Genomic DNA, 16,283 nt, shown 5'->3' on the forward strand with positions numbered 1-16,283 from the left:
GCTAAACTGTACATTTCAAAATAATGAAATATGTAAGCAATCATGTAGATTGCTACATTTCCAGTGATGGTATTTCATCCTCTAATAATGATATACAGAGTTATCTCTAATATCCTCTAAGAATGAGATACACAAGTTACAGAATCAGGAATTCTCTTTGCTAGTAAATATTAAATTTATTAAGATTATTGGCTAGATTATTGCCTCAAACATTTTTCAAAAAGAGAGCTGTGCCTAATTGTATGATAAAATGAATTCAACCAACAAATAGCGGTAGACAGAATCAAAATATAAAGGCAATTGCTGCTAGGAAAAGCGAAAACTACCCAGAGATGTCATTGAAATGTTTGTGAATTACAAAAGGGAGTCCTATAACTAATGGCATGTGGCAGGGGGGAATAAAAAAAGAAAAAGTATATTCAGGAAATATATTTTTATATTGGAAATAATACATTTTTACATTGGAAATAAAAAATAAATCCCTCCACTTAATGGTTTCAATATCCTTCTAACTCTAATCTTAAACTGTAACCCTAATCCTTACCCTAACCCTAACCAAACCCTATTCCTAAACCCTAACCTTTATCCCTAACATTGACCCTAAATCTAAATGCTAACTCTAACCCTAACACAACCCCTAATTCTAACCTAATGTAACTCTACCTATAATCCCTAATCCTAGGCCCTAATCTCCAACCCCTAGCCCTTAACCCTAACCCTAGAATGACATCTTCTTTGTCAAAAATGACCAATATATTTGGCAATACTGCAATGAAATACTTTTATTTTCAAATATTGAACCTATTCCAATTTTGTCGCACCTCCCCTAAAAGAAAATACTAAAATTCAGTTTCTTAATTGAATAATAGAAGCCAGTGGGCTATTCTGAGATCCTTCCAAAGCAGAGTAAATGTCAGAGATACATTTACAGCACAGGTAATGACACTATCAAGATAATTAGACTATATAAAGAAGTGGAAAAATCTTTGCAGTAACTGGTGCACAATCACTACCAAAGATAAAATTTATACTGCTGTTGCCAGGAGAGTCCTATTACTGTCCACGATTTCTTTATATGCACTTATATACACCAAAAGACTAATTTCTAGAGATACTCTAAAATTAAATATCCCCCAGAAATTAGAACAAACTTTGTTCCACTATGGCTGCACTGCAGATCACCTCTTTTATGACAAAACAATCCCCAAGAATATGTTTAGGAACACAAGACTTTGCTATAAAGAGCTGAAAGCAGATTATCTAGCTCTGTTGCACCAAGCTTTGTAAACATAAACCCTAACAAGGAAATGGATGGTGAATTCAGCCACGTTCATGATACCACTTTGTATTTAACAGCACCTATCCAGTCAAGAGATTACGTTTCTTCTGAAAATCATGTTTCACGGAGAATTCTTATGAAGAAGTCACGGTAGAAGAGGCAGCAGAACCTTACATCCCAGGCATCAGTAGAGAAAGCTAACTATATGAGTGAGAGCAGACAAAGAGTATGACCAAAGGTACTGAAATCCCTCTATTTTATCAGCTGATGAAGTATTGATATTGGAGGCCTAAAGTAACTGACCTTGAACTCCTGACAACAAGAAAAGGAAGTAAAAGAACAATTGTAACTTTAAAATGACTGACCTGAATCATTCTTCTCCTTACTTCTAAGGAAATTTAAAAGGATACACACAGTGCCCTGATTTTTGACTGAAGTAAAGAACACTCCTCCATATCTGAGTACTATTAGAGGTGCATATGATTGAAGATATATGCTTTCTGCTATTTCCTTTTCTGATAAAACAGGCTTCCTATTTTATTGGTAATGGACATTGAACATGGGCAAAAGACAAACAAACAAAAATAATAAAAAATGAAGCATAAGATGTATTTGTAGAATTTTTATGAATCCACTTTATTTATTGGTTCCAAATAACACACTTCAAACATTTCTGTTCTTCATGAAGAGGCTCAAGTGCCAGAAATTTATGAGATTTCTTTGCTTGAGATTTATTTTAAAGAGGTTCTAAAGTATTTCAGTGCTTGTAATGAATGGTATCAGATCATCGTCTTGTAGTGAAAAAGTTAAAATCCCACTCAATGATCTGCAGCCTCATTCAATTCAATCTCCTTCCTGAGTGTTGTTTCTAAAACCATCATTATACTGCCTCTTTTCTGAAGATATCATCCTAGAGAACCCACTGAGCATCAACACCTGACAGTTACCTGTTGTAAGAATTTCTCAGAGCGTATCTCCTATGTCTCCTAATGCAGAGCACCAGCGGAGAGAAAGAAGACCAATTATGTTAAACACTTGTCAGTGCTAAGATCGCTAACTCAGTGAGTCATTAGCTCTGCAAAATATCAGCTAGTCTGCCTCAATGGGACAAATAATGTTATGAAGTTATATTAAATATGTGTCCTGAAATGAAATTGCTGATCTTGGGAGGTTTCACATATCTCTTCTATAAATATTGGACCTCAACCCAAAGAATGACATCCTGACCGCTCCTCAGACCTGCTTTGTCACCATGAACATGCCTGACAATCTGGGCTATCAGCTGATCCCGGCCACCACAGCCAGGTTTGAGGGGCTCGCCTCAAAACCATCTTTCAAAAACAGTTATAAAAGACATGATGTCCATGCGGTTAAGTTTGATCTGGAGACCTAAGTACTCAAAAGAATATCCCTATGCTTGACATTTGTGTAAAAGTAACTGTGTAACTTCTCATTGAAGTAAATCAATTTTTCCTTGTGAAATAGATGGAAAAATCAATGCTTATGCTAACAAAAGCTTTTTCAAAATCAACTTAGCATTTTTTAATATGCACCTGCTCCGATCATTTCAATGTATCCCAATCCTATGCAACAACATGACTGGCTTTTGCTACCTGAATGCTAATATTGTGGACCATCTCCTGCATTTCTTGGAGAAAAAACACAACTAAACAAAACACTATTAAACAACAGACTCAAGTACATTCACGTTTCTGTGCCTGCAACCTTTTTAATCCAGAAATACATTAACTTGAGTAGAAAAAAATACTCCTCAAATTAACCCCCAGTCATATGCTCATATTTAAATATCCAGCATTTGTAAATGTCTTATGAGGACTTCCACCTCCTTCGCATTTTGGTTGGAAAACTATCAAATAGGACAAATGGCATATTAAGGGATCGAGAGGGTAAAACTAAACACATCTATTTAAGAAGATCAGAGGATCTACTGGTTTAGGGGAGGTAAGATAAATAAATAAATAAATAAAAAAGTAAAATACTCAGAGAATTCTGCCCCCTTCACCTAAGTAAGTTTAATCGTCTTCTATCCATCTGCTATCAGCAACAAAAGTACACAAGCCTAGACCAGCAGTACAGTTAGAGGTGTGCAGATGGATCTTAGCTAGCTGCATGATATATTTCAACCAAAAACCAAATACGACTATGCATACTTAAATATATAACAAATTAATTGTAATTCTCATCATTATTCTGTAATAATCAAACAATTTTATCAATCAAAGATAGTGGTTGTGCTATCCATCTTGTTGGGCTGCAGCATATTATAAATGTAACCTTTCCAAATAATAGAGAGCAAACATCAACTGTAGTATTGTAAATATTTTTGCTTTTCTCCATTGTCAGCTTCTTGACCATTTTTTTAAGATCTTCAAAAGCATGAGGAGATCAAAATTGCTTACTGATGACATTCCACAGAAGTTCATGGCATTTAGCAGATAATACACATCTTCAAAACATACCTACTAGCACTTTGTTCTAACTACAGACTTCTACAAGCATCTTCTTTAACCTGTTGATTTTACCTATTGACAGTGTACCCCATAATACACTTTCCTAATTCCATTAGACATACTAATTAATTTCCAGTACTTGTAAGAAACAACCAAGAACAAAAACAGCACCTGGACCCTCAAAACAGTGCTCAGGAAGCTAAGAACTCAGATGCTCCTGAATAAGAGGTACCCTGATGCCTGCTATGTATTTTGCTCTTAGGTTATGACCTGCCCATGTCTTTCTGGCAGCTGAGGCCTGAACGCACCAAGCAACCTTCACCATCTTCTCCTGAGTGACCAGGAGCCCTGAAGCCATCACATCAGCCCCATGTCACCAAAAGGTGCCACCCCATCCTGAAGTGACACTACTCCTACATGCCTGGCAGTAGTTGCCTTGTGCAAATTGTCTTGTTGCAACTAATTTGGAGGTATTATGGCCTGCATTTTCAAGAGAAGAGTGCCAGACAATATACACAGAAAAATGATTCAGAGTATGAGATCAACTATAAAATCTATTAATGCTCTGCACACGGTTCATGGAGTGAGGAATGGAAGCTTATAAATGACTGTCCCTCCACAACCTCTCCCAAAATAGTGGGTTATGCAGATCTTGCATCTAATCACCAATACCTCTGTTTACTGTAAGATATTCTCCTCCTGACTACTCTAAATGTCTCAGAGCAGCTTCAGTCACCGTGCAACCCAAATGCACAGCAGAATGAGGCTAGCCCACTAAAGCAACATCCACTGAAGTCCTGGTACAGCTTCTTCATTTGTTCTTTCTGACATCTAAAGTATTGGTGGTATACATTGAAAACTTTGATTTAAAGTGGCTGCAGGTATCTGTGAGATTTTCCCCAAATACAACAGTTAAGACCAGCAGGAACACACTAGACATACCCTTGAAGGCACCATATGTAGCAATAGCAACGTGTCCATGAAGGCTCTGTTCTCTCACCATTAACAGTTTGAAAAAGTTTGAATTTGGTGACCTTCAGAGCAAAATACACCTCTCTTCTTTACTACTTGATGCACTAATTTGTATTTCAAATTCTTTCAAATGAAGTACCTATCTGTCAGGATGATAGGCACTGTACAGAACTTGCAAATAGAAAAAAAAAAAGAACTATATAAAGCAATCAGAGAAGCCTTTTATTCAGCTGCTACAGTAAATGACAGACAGTCTCATTATGCAATTCCCCCAGCTCTTAATACACCTGACCCTTAGAACTACATCACATGTTTTTTCAGCATTGTAGTTTGGAATACCTTAAAACAGTGCAGTACTGCCTTATGGCAATGATTTCACAGTACTGCTCCTGGGCAGGAAGAAATGACGATTCTCAAAGCATAAATATACATCACACAACTTAACTGATGAGGACAACAAAAGAGTCAGTGTGAAAACAGAGTTGATACAGCAACTTCAACTTCTATTTTCATAAAATATTTTCATAAAACAAATAGGAGAAAATATGCATATGGCAACACGAATACATATAACCTTTTAGAAGGCTACAGAACCTTCTTAAATTCTCATTGAAATAGTGCAAAATCCTCTTCAAGAGACTTTGCACATTTTTAAGGAACTTTCAGTAGCTCTGAAAGTGCTCTTCCACTGGCAAACTAGATTATACAGTGAGGGATGGGGGATAACGGGAAAACAGCAAAACTGGCCCAAACATGACATTGACTTTACCTGCTGCCGCTTTTCAAATTCTAACTTGATCCGGGATTTGATGCAGTTGCATGTGTCTTGATAGGTCTGCTGCAATGCAAGTTCCATGAGATGTTTGTGGTACGCGCCTGCCAAGTTTCCACAGATAAAAATGATTACGTTTGCCAATATCTGGCGGGTTAGGGAAAAAAAAAGAGAGAAAGAGAGATAACAAGTGTCAGGGAATTTATTTAAACAATCCAGCAGAACACAGCTTTTGTTTGAACTTTATTTCTAGCACAGGTTCACCTTTCACAAAGCCTTCCTAATGAGAGGCAAAATCCCCAGAGATAATACCATTTTAACCTGGGATGAAATAAGAATGCTGATGAACCACACATTTGCCTATTTAATGAGGTATACCTTTTCTGAAAAAGGAACTCAGCTCATCTTCTATACCTACAGCTGAGTATGAGCTGGGAACATGATCCACTGGTGCTAACTGACAGCTAGGGCTCGTAATAACACCTTCAGAATCCTTTTCAAGCTCTTTCGGCAAAATAATTTCTTTTGCAGTGTTACATGATCAACGGGTGAAAAGATTCACTACATCAATAGCCTGACTAGCATTTTATCTCAGCCTGACCCAATACTATCCCACAGCCAGCTATAAATATTACCCTTAGAAATAGTAAACAAGGTATAATGAAGTGAGATCTATCTCTCTGCTGGAATACACTGTTATCTACTACCAATATTTACCTAAAACACAAAGCTAAATCAATAAAATTTAGGTTCAAAATTTAGGTTCAACATCAGATGCTCAGTGGACACAACAATACATGAACATGAGAAATAAGTCTGCTTAAAGAAAAAGAACTGACTACCCAATCTAGGTGAATCACAGGAAGAAGAACACATCAGAGAAATGAAAACTTAATTCTTAATTCAGTAAAAAATACCCCACTACAAAAGAACTGATGCTGAGATCCAGCTGCACAGTGGTCAGCCTGACTCTCCGTCCCTAAGGTCACCACCATATAGTCCAGATGGCAAGGAGTACAGCATGCGATGCTCATAGTCTGCAAGGTGGGAAGGGAGGAAGTTACAATTTCCTCCACAATAAATACAAATTTGAAATTTACAGTAGATTTCCATAGTGATCATTCATGGTGCTTGTTGATGCTCCTTCTTATCAGATAGTCTTTGGTGGATTTCTAGTAGTGAAAGTCCCAGTGATGTCAAAAAAATACAGTGTGCTACATTGGCTCAAAGAAAAGACAGGACTTCTATCAACAGAACTCCTTTACTCACAAAGATCAGACGAAGTTTCAATGCACCTTTTATAAGTGCTCTTTTTAAAATTAAAGTTCTCAAGAAATGTTTTTATTTTGCTCACAAACAATAGCATCATCACAGATGACATACGCTTGTCTGTGAATCTGTGAAACATTTGATCTCTCATAGTCTTCCAGAGATAGAAGCAGGAAGTGCTCAGCTTTGCAACAAAAGGATTAATGTTTTTAAGTTCAATAAAAATGTTCTTGCCCTAAAGCATTAAGATGATGGCATTATGCTTCTGAGTTTTTAAAATTTTCTAAAATACCTAATTCAAATATAAAAGCAAGGATAAAATTCTACCTTTCTCATTTTCTCAAAAACAATCTACTACAAAGCAGAGAGAGATAATTTAGAAAGAATAATTTAACTGAAATATTTCCCAGCAGCCAAAAATTAAAAAATATGAAATACCTTGTCTTTGAATTGGGCACATAAGAGATGATGATACAGTGAAAAACAGTTTTACTCAAACCCTTTCTGTATTTCCCTGTTTGTAAATAAACAGGCGCTTGATTCTGCTTGGATGTCAGTAATGACATGGTCCACCCAGCTGGTGTTGATGAATGAGCAAGAGTCCTGGGAGAGTCTACGCTGCAGTGTAGGGGTAGTGCACTCCAGTTCGCCAACATGGCTACCACAGCATTTATGAAATGAAACCATGAAATAGAACAAATGCCTGAAAATAAAGATTGCTGGGGGCAGAAAACACCAGGAATACAACCAATCCAAATAAAGAAAATAATGTGATAGCTAGATGGAGGAGTAAATTATGAGTATCACCTTCACAGCAATGGAAAAGATTACAGTTTTATGACCAAACCAGCTCAAGTGAAAAAATAGATGGAAACAAGTGACTGACAGGCAAGGCAGCTAATTAGTCAGGTTGGCAGATTCTCAATGGTGTAATTCAGCCCACATGAATCTCTGTGCTGGCTTCCAGTACCTGAATTAAGGCACCCAAAGGCAAGCTACTGCTAGATTTTCTGTGGTTGTAACATAAGTTTATGAGGGATTATGGGGAGACCTTTTTTTTTTTTTTTGGCCAGCATGGACATTCATTCAGAAATGTGCCATGGGTATTAGAGCAATTTTCCAAGAAATGGTTGAACTTGTTTCTAACTCATCTTTAGACTGACAGATTTTTGTTTGCACTCTGGTGCTGTTACAGTAACTATTTCTGCATCCGTCCCCGAAGAGTTACTGAATGAGACTCATGAAGGTTACAGACTGTTTAATGGAAAATATAGCAAATATGATTACATCAAAAATATAAATATACATATACTGTATTTAAAAGCAAACAGAGTGCTGTGACTAATTTCTCAAGAGAGTGAAGTCAACTGAGTTGCTCAAAAAATGTACTGTATTTTATATATTACACGGTGATGCTGCATTTTCCTGGTTAAGTTGATGAAAGCTGCCTACAAATGTGTATGCACAGAAGGAAATGCTATGCTATGCGAGAATAAAATAACTATAATACAGGCTGCTGATGCTAAAGGATAAATTATTTATTAAACATCTGTGTTAGTGTTGTTCAGCTACTGACTATAAAAATCAAAGTTCACTACAGAGTTTCCCCAACTGGAAAACCACCAATTAATGTGTTACTTTGACACTTTTATTCTGCCATTTTAAATGCTGTTCAGATTCTTCCCACAATTCTTCCATGAACAGAATTTGTACATAAAATATTTTAATACCTTTTAAATAACTACATTCCAGTTTTCTTCTCAATAAAAACATAAATAAATAAAAAAGTGGAGGAAATGGAATGGAGAAGACAGGCTGTAATTTATGACATCTGCGTGGAAATTAATTGACAAAAGAGTCTCCAAGTCAATGCTGCTTTTGGATCTCATATCCCAGATTCTTAGACAGGTGCTTCAGCATTTGTCACCACAAGAATTAATGTAAGAGAGGACTGGATATGTCTAATATTTTCCCTTCAGAATAAATGTTTTACATAATCTCTGTTTTTGTTCTGGTTACCATTTTTTTTTTTTCTTGGAAACCAATCTGTCTGGTTTCTTCCTGCTTCTTTTTTAGATTAATCTAAATCCCAGAGTTTTTTGTTGTTGTTGTTTTTTGTTTTTTCAGATGCACACAGGCAGATTTATACCATTCTAACATCCATTTCTGGTTCACTGGTTCATCCGGTCCTGCTGTTGAAGAAAGTAAATGAAGTATATCAGCATGAAGGCAATTCTCACCTAAGTTCAGCACATATCTACTCCCTTCTATTTCATATGTCCCTAAAATTCCATATAGATGTTATAAACACACTTTCCAATGAAAGAAAAATTGCACACCATGATCCCATTAGAAATATGAAATATATTAATTCTAAATAGAACTGCCACCTATTAAGTTTACAGTTGCAAAACATTTTACAGAAAATGGATTCAACTTTCATTCAGCAATTATAGAATACTAAATTTTGGAACCCATATAGGGATCCTTGAGTTAATTTCTTTTAAAGTATTTAATAGTCCTGAATTATTTTCCTTTTATTATTGGGGAAAAGTAATAGAAAAATTCTTCTATTCTTGAATTTAAAACCATGTAATGCACTCAGAAAATAAGTGCTAAGCATGCTTTTCCTACACTCGTTACTAATACATTAACTTGCACGATGTCTAACTGGACACAGAATTAGCCTTAAACTGCAATCACAATGTTTTCAGCTTTCTTCCCACTTCATTACTACTTTAGTAATAGCTAAAATGGTAGTTCATATTTTCATAAACTATAGTACGTACTATATATGATACTTACTTTCACGTATCAATACACAATTAAATTAAAATAAATGAACAGTGCAGCATTACACAAATTAATTCTTATATGAAAACATTCTCATCATATTTTTTCTATCCAATTGGAAATTGTTGGCAATGAAGATATATGTATTCTAATTTAATTAACAGAGAATAATAATTAGAAATTTTAAAACAGTAGTTTATAAAAAAAATGACCAAAAAAAAACAGATTAAATGAGATTTCTATACTCATGTTTTTCTTGGGTACTATTTTTCTCTGTCAACACTCATACTTAACTGTCAACAATTTTTTTCTAGGAAATATTCTTCAGGTCTTCCATGTACTTGTCTGATGAGCAAGGCAAATCTTTATCAAAATCATTATTCATAATTTGGCAGCCTGTGTCAGGATACAGTGGTCTCTGATTAGGTACTTTACAGAAGTAGGATATGGAGGAAAAGGGAGAAAAACAGTAACATGGTAAAAAATAGGGAAGTTTATGATATTCCCTTGATTAAACTGATTCCTGAATGTTCTCAGCCAAAAATTTTAATGACAACAGTCCTATACACATTTGTAATATCTATTTAAATTCTTTTGAGGTATCCAATCAGTACACAGAGTAAATCTTAATCAGAAGACCTCTAACAGGAAAACTTTTCTCTCCTGAAATCTTAAAGCTCAAATTTCTGGTACCAGATAAGTGCTAAAAAGAGTCAGCAATATCAATATTAGTCAGGACAAAGAAAGTGTTTAATTTGGTTCAGAAACTACAAAATACATATTAAAACCTCTTCATGCTTCTGCTGCCAACTTATTTAATCTGTATCACTCTTTGCATACAAAGATGCCATTTTCTCCCCTTCATACCTCAAAACTGTCAAGATGCAGTTAGGCAAACCATGCTTCCTATTTCAAAGCCTGAACATGAAACTCATTAGATAGCCTAAAACATAAATATACATGTATAGCATATATATTTTAATATACATATTTTCAAATATTTGGCATTTGGCATGGGCATACTCACCCCATAACCTCTATTAACCTCACCTCTGTTTCAGATTGGCTCCTTCCCATTCTCCCCTGAACAGATTTTGGAGGGGGAATTTCCTCAGTAAAGAGGGATGCAGGAATTATTTCTCTGCAGTGGCCTCTTGTTACTGCACTGCTGCCAGACAGATTGGCCATGTAATGAATGGGAGATTGGTTTGGCTCCCTACCATGGCTCTAGATGGTATCCAGTACGAGTTATATACTTTCAACTACATATTCTTCAAACTCTTTTCTGATCTGCGTAACCGCAAACAAAAGCACTTTGCAGTACGCTTATTTTAACATTTGCACCAAAGCATTGTTTTCACTTTGTGTGATTAACTTTGGTGGTGCAAACAGATTCAAAGCCTGCTGATAAAAGCATGCCTGATCACATGCAGATTGGCAGGATGATTTTTTTTTTCTTGCAGTAAACATCACCACTGTAACAGAAACAAGACACAAAGCGAATTCAGATAACCTTGTAAGTGTTTCTGTGGGTAGGCTACAGTGCATCCGAGGCAAGTATTATTTTAATTTAAATGAACTATAATTAAAACAGTTTACAGTTACAGAATATTCAAACAAAAATTCAGGATTCCATACTGTTATTTTCTGATAGATTTTCACATATATGGATTGCTCATATATTAATTTTTTCTTCCCTGGAATCAAAATAATCTTTAGAGGCTTTGCATGAGGGATGAGCCTACAAATTCTATGTACCACAAAAAAGTAGCTTTTACATTATTAATTTATAGTACCAAAATGAAATTCTGGCAATGAACACGACGCGCTCTTTGAGAGGGATGACCTCATTTGAAAAATCAAATGGCTCTAGTATTCTGAAGATAAAGACTAACAATAGTTTGTCCACTTTCCTGGCCACAATTCCATCTCTATGCTGATTTTGTCTATGATTACCTACAGTTTTGCCCAAGAAGCAGATTTTTCATTTAAAGCTTTTCATATAAATTGCTTTATGGATTAGGTACTATAAGTATTTTAAAAAGAAAAGGCTGGAAGTGTCTACTATTTAAATACATCGCAACACGTTGCAAAACCTGACAAACTTTCCTACATACAAAGACTAATTTAACAGCAATATGAAGAAAAGAATATTCCTATTTTTGGATGGCTGCAGTCATATTGTCATGTTGTTATTACAATTATTAATCACGGCATTTATTTCTATTTCCAAATTCCATAAATTTGACTGGAATATTACTGGAATGCTACATATGAAGGAGAAGTATTTGAATGAAAATACAGACTTTTTTTTTTTTTTTACAAATTATGATGTATGTGTGAAAAATGAAAGTGAAGAACCAGCTTGCATTCGTTAATGTACCTAGAACAAACCTCCCTGTATTTGTAAAGATGCTTGATTTGAAGCTAGTGTCTTCCACATTAATACAGAAAATCACATCTCAGATGATCCCAGAGACATGCATTTAAAACAAATGTCAAAAGACCTTTTGAGTTGCGCCTTTTTTAACATATGGGATACATGCAGAATCTACTCTCTGCCAGAGAAATAAACCAAAATGCAAACACTTACTGAAAATACACCAGTTTCAGTTGTAGATACAATTTATCTTAGGTAGCAAGGTAAGCTCCATCTTAGAACCTAGCTTTTAATAAAGCTGTATGCTTTAAAAAAAGACAGCAGAACACCACGCAGGTAACAAGGTAATACTAAACAAATCCAGAAAGACCAGGACTAATGTGTCTCGCACACTAGCCACTGTCACGCAGAGGATGTCCAAAAAGCCACAAGTTGCAAAGCACTGTGCTAACTCCAAGAGAAGCAGTTTTCCTCACCAAACAGGGTGATTTGCTTGAGTTAAGATAAGTCGATCACTTAAACCAAGAAAGGAAGCTGGATTCACTGCTGTTCATGCATTATCAAATTATGTGCATGGTTCATGTTAGCCCTCTGCCCTGCCTAAGTAAAGAGAATATTCTTAAAGGATCTTTTCTACAAATACTTCATCGGCTACTACACAAAACTGTTCTATTACCCCGTGTTTTGTGGAGGTGCCAACATGGCCTGTGTGGCTGAGGCCAAATATATTCCCACTGAAATTACACATACATGGATGTTTCTAATGACTAGAAGAAAAACAGGATTCTAACAGTAAAAACAAAAAGTCTCTTCATTTATTATTTAAAAAAGGGTTATTTTTTTATATCACTCTTCTTATTTGATGAATTCATGCATACATTTCCATGGTCAAAATTCATCATCTCAATATGATAAACAAAGCTAACTCGTTCAGGCCTGGCATCTGCCCAAGTTATGTTTTCATTTGTAACTCACTGTATTACACAGAATCACAGCATGGTTAAGATTGGAAGGGCCCTCTAGAGATCTAGTCCAACCCTGCTCAAGCAGGGACACTCAGAGAACGTGGCACAGGGCGGCATCCAGGCAGGTCTGGAAGATTTGCAGAGAAGGAGACTCCACAGCCTCTCTGGGCAGCCTGTTCTAGGGCTCTGTAGGAGATGATCTTTCACACCAGAAGAGAAGAATATGCTATCCAAAGAAGGAAGTGAGGAGTTGGCAAGACAAAGATAAATGAGTTTGATTATCCACAAGAAAATAAAGATGATTGCTGTATAACCTTTAGACAATTTTTCACATAGTTAAGGCCTCTTATTTTACCACTTTACACAAGGAATCTCAGACACAGTTGTGTGCTGGCACTATAGCCACTTCATACACTTCTCTGGAAAGGAATGAAATTCAATTCCCTCTATTTCCATGGAAAGAAAACGATTTCAATTTCAATTCTATTCACTGTTTCAAGTATTTCAAGCAATGCCACTGAATTTAGCCTTAAAGCATTATCAGCAATTTATAAACAGTCAGTGACAGGGAAGAGATCTGTTTCTATTTGTTACTCAATATATCCCATTCCTATCTTAGTACCCAGGGGCTATTTTAATATGAACAATATATATTCATATTATATAGAATACATATACTAGAAGGCACACTGAGGCAAATTAATAAGTTTCATCTGTGTAAGTATCTTTCATTTACTGAATAAAAGTACATTGAACCATAACAGTTTTCAAAAATGTAATTTCTAGTTACTATAATTATACAGTGGTAACATTCCATGTGTATTAAAATTAAGGTGCCTCCTATGATAATTTCTAAAATTCATTAATGTCCCCAAACCTAGGCTTCAATCATTTCTTGCTTTAGTGAATGCTTAGATGAATAATAAGTATTATTTATCCATCAATTTCTACAATAAAAATTTTTAGTGTACTAGAATATAAGCATAAGTTTCAGCATACATGTTCATAGTATGGTCTCTGCTAAATACTCACATGTTGGTAAAACCCAATCATCTATACTCTATCACATGAAGTACTAGTAAGTACTGGGTCATCTCCTTAACTGCGCAGGTGACAAAATTAGAATTGCCAGCCAACTGGTGTTGCGACTAACAACAATGCTAACTACTGAGAAGAAAGTTGATTTTTGTACCCTAAAATTTGTTTCTCTGGGAGGGCCAAATTACAAAGTATCTTGAAACAATGTATTAGAAAGAAGACACGTGAAATAACTAATACAGGATCTACTTTCATTCATTTCCTTAAGCTAATGTTTCCAAACAATAACGAGACAAGAGCTACTATATACATATATATACATATTCAGACATTTTAAATGCTGTTTTAAGTTTGTGCAAACAAAGAGATTTAGAATTAATTTAAAATAGGAACAAGTAGAATTCTAAAAATAAGTAATGCTTGTTTAATCAAGGACATACATCTCAATGGTAGAGCAACCACCAATGCCACGCTGTGGTATTAATTGTGTACTAGCAAGCTACCCCAAATTGCACCCCATGCTCCAGTGCCAGTAACTGCCAGTCCCATCACCACTCTCCTTCCACTTTGCTTCTGCTCCCCGATGTGCTTTGAGATGTCACGGAGAACATGCTGGGATGCATCCTGCCTCCATGCCACAGTGCTGGTGTGCTAGTTTGGGGGAGCATTGGTTTGAATTGGTAAGGCTGTTTTTTCTGCTCTTGATCACCTTAAGAAAGAGCTGCTCTTCAGCTGGAAGAAGCTGCCCCTCATTTAGGATGCAGGTCATCTCACCTAACTGCATATAGCCCGAGTGTGCCCTGCACCACCTTGGAGCAAAGAACTATAAATAGAGCTTCAGACACACGCACGTTTAAGTGCAGGAACACTGAGGATACAATAATGCACCACACCAGGGAAATGAAAACTTACAGATCCAACGTGACAACCTTTTTGTACAAAAAGCAAAGCCAGGCACAAGGTATTCCTCTAGATTTGTGTCACGCAGTTTCTGCTTTCTTGTTGTGGGACAGCAAAACCGTGCTGAGCAATGAGAGAAATTTAAGATGTCCTCTGTATCGCTCCTATTGCTGACCCCTGCATTACCACAGTTAGCAGTCAGGCAGAATGCACACAGTGGTTTTGAGCTGAATGCAGTAGAGTGTACTGAACACAAATACAAACCTTTTATTTTTTTTCATTAGCATTTTCTTTATTTAAAGCTCAAAAGGATCATCTATGCAGTAATGTTTAATGCTACAAAAATATACAATTACTTCTCACTGAAAGTGCAAATGACACTATGGTACCTGTGTTGGTTATTTGCCTATTAAATACCAGAGAGAGAGAGCCAAATATAGGTCTAATCAGATTTTTAAAATCAATAGTTAACCGTAGCTAAAAAAACACCAGTCAGTTCTTCCACGTTTTAAAAATATGGGCAGGCTTTTCAATCTCTTTTTTTAGCATTTCAAGCTGGTAAATGATTGCTATCTGGGTTTGTATAATAAACGATTAAATGAATGGAGCTGAAAATATGATGTTCTTTAAAGCAAATGCCACAATAATCAAAGAAGAAACAAACAAAGAACTTAGCAAGAATTGAATGAGTAGGAAAAAGCAGTCAAACTGCTCAATAATATATTTAATGACTATACATCAAAAGCAAATTTAAATTGATTTTGAAAGCATCAAAAAAAGAACTAGCTGGGTTTAATAAATATATGGAGCAGCATTTTTTTTTTTTTTTTACCAACTCTTTTCATACTTGCCTGCAAATTTTTCTTGCAGGCGATATTAAACTGATATTTAAGTGATCCTCTGCCCATTTTTCAAGATTAATTTAATATTTAACCCAGAGCTTATGAAAAGCAACGCATTTACGGTCATTTTGAATATGCTCCATGGATAAATCCAAACAACCGCCCGTCGGGAATTCAAATGAAAATTCCAAAACAAGCCAACCCACAGCCCAAGACATTTTTGTTTCATGTGGTCAAAACATAAAGTGAAACAAGCTAGAGCCAGGTAGCTGACGGAGTAGTTAAGTTTTCTATTAAGGATGCAAGAAAAAATTAGTCTCCTGCCCTGACTGGAGACTTGTACGGACAGATAATTAAGGACTCAAGTATAGAAGGAGTACTTATTTGTAAGTACATAGAAATGTACTTACTTATTTGTAAGTACACAGAAAGAAGTCAGTGAAAAAATGTAAATTACAAAAGTACAGTAAAAGAAAAAATATTTTTAACATTTGAATATTGCTTCATTTCTTATTTCAGCTTTTGCTTTACTCATAGTCTGGAGGAATACTGTGAGTAACCTGCCTTAAAGAGCTTGCTGCAGGAACAAGCAGCATCCTAGC

The 16,283-nt window shown here is 35.8% G+C and overlaps 1 protein-coding gene across 1 annotated transcript in view; it reads right to left on the minus strand.

Moving 5' to 3' along the window:
* The window catches only part of ADCY2 (adenylate cyclase 2), a 162,331-nt gene that overhangs the window by 76,571 nt on the left and 69,477 nt on the right, over nt 1–16,283 (minus strand). Inside the window, exon 4 of the mRNA XM_088526216.1 lies at nt 5,492–5,641. Within this exon, the coding sequence (XP_088382342.1) occupies nt 5,492–5,641 (150 nt within the window). The remainder of the gene's footprint in view (nt 1–5,491; nt 5,642–16,283) is intronic.

Source organism: Tinamus guttatus, unplaced genomic scaffold, assembly GCF_059628265.1.
Source record: "Tinamus guttatus ecotype Peru unplaced genomic scaffold, ASM5962826v1 Tinamus_guttatus_pri_ptg000025l, whole genome shotgun sequence".
NCBI classification, from domain to species: domain Eukaryota; kingdom Metazoa; phylum Chordata; class Aves; order Tinamiformes; family Tinamidae; genus Tinamus; species Tinamus guttatus.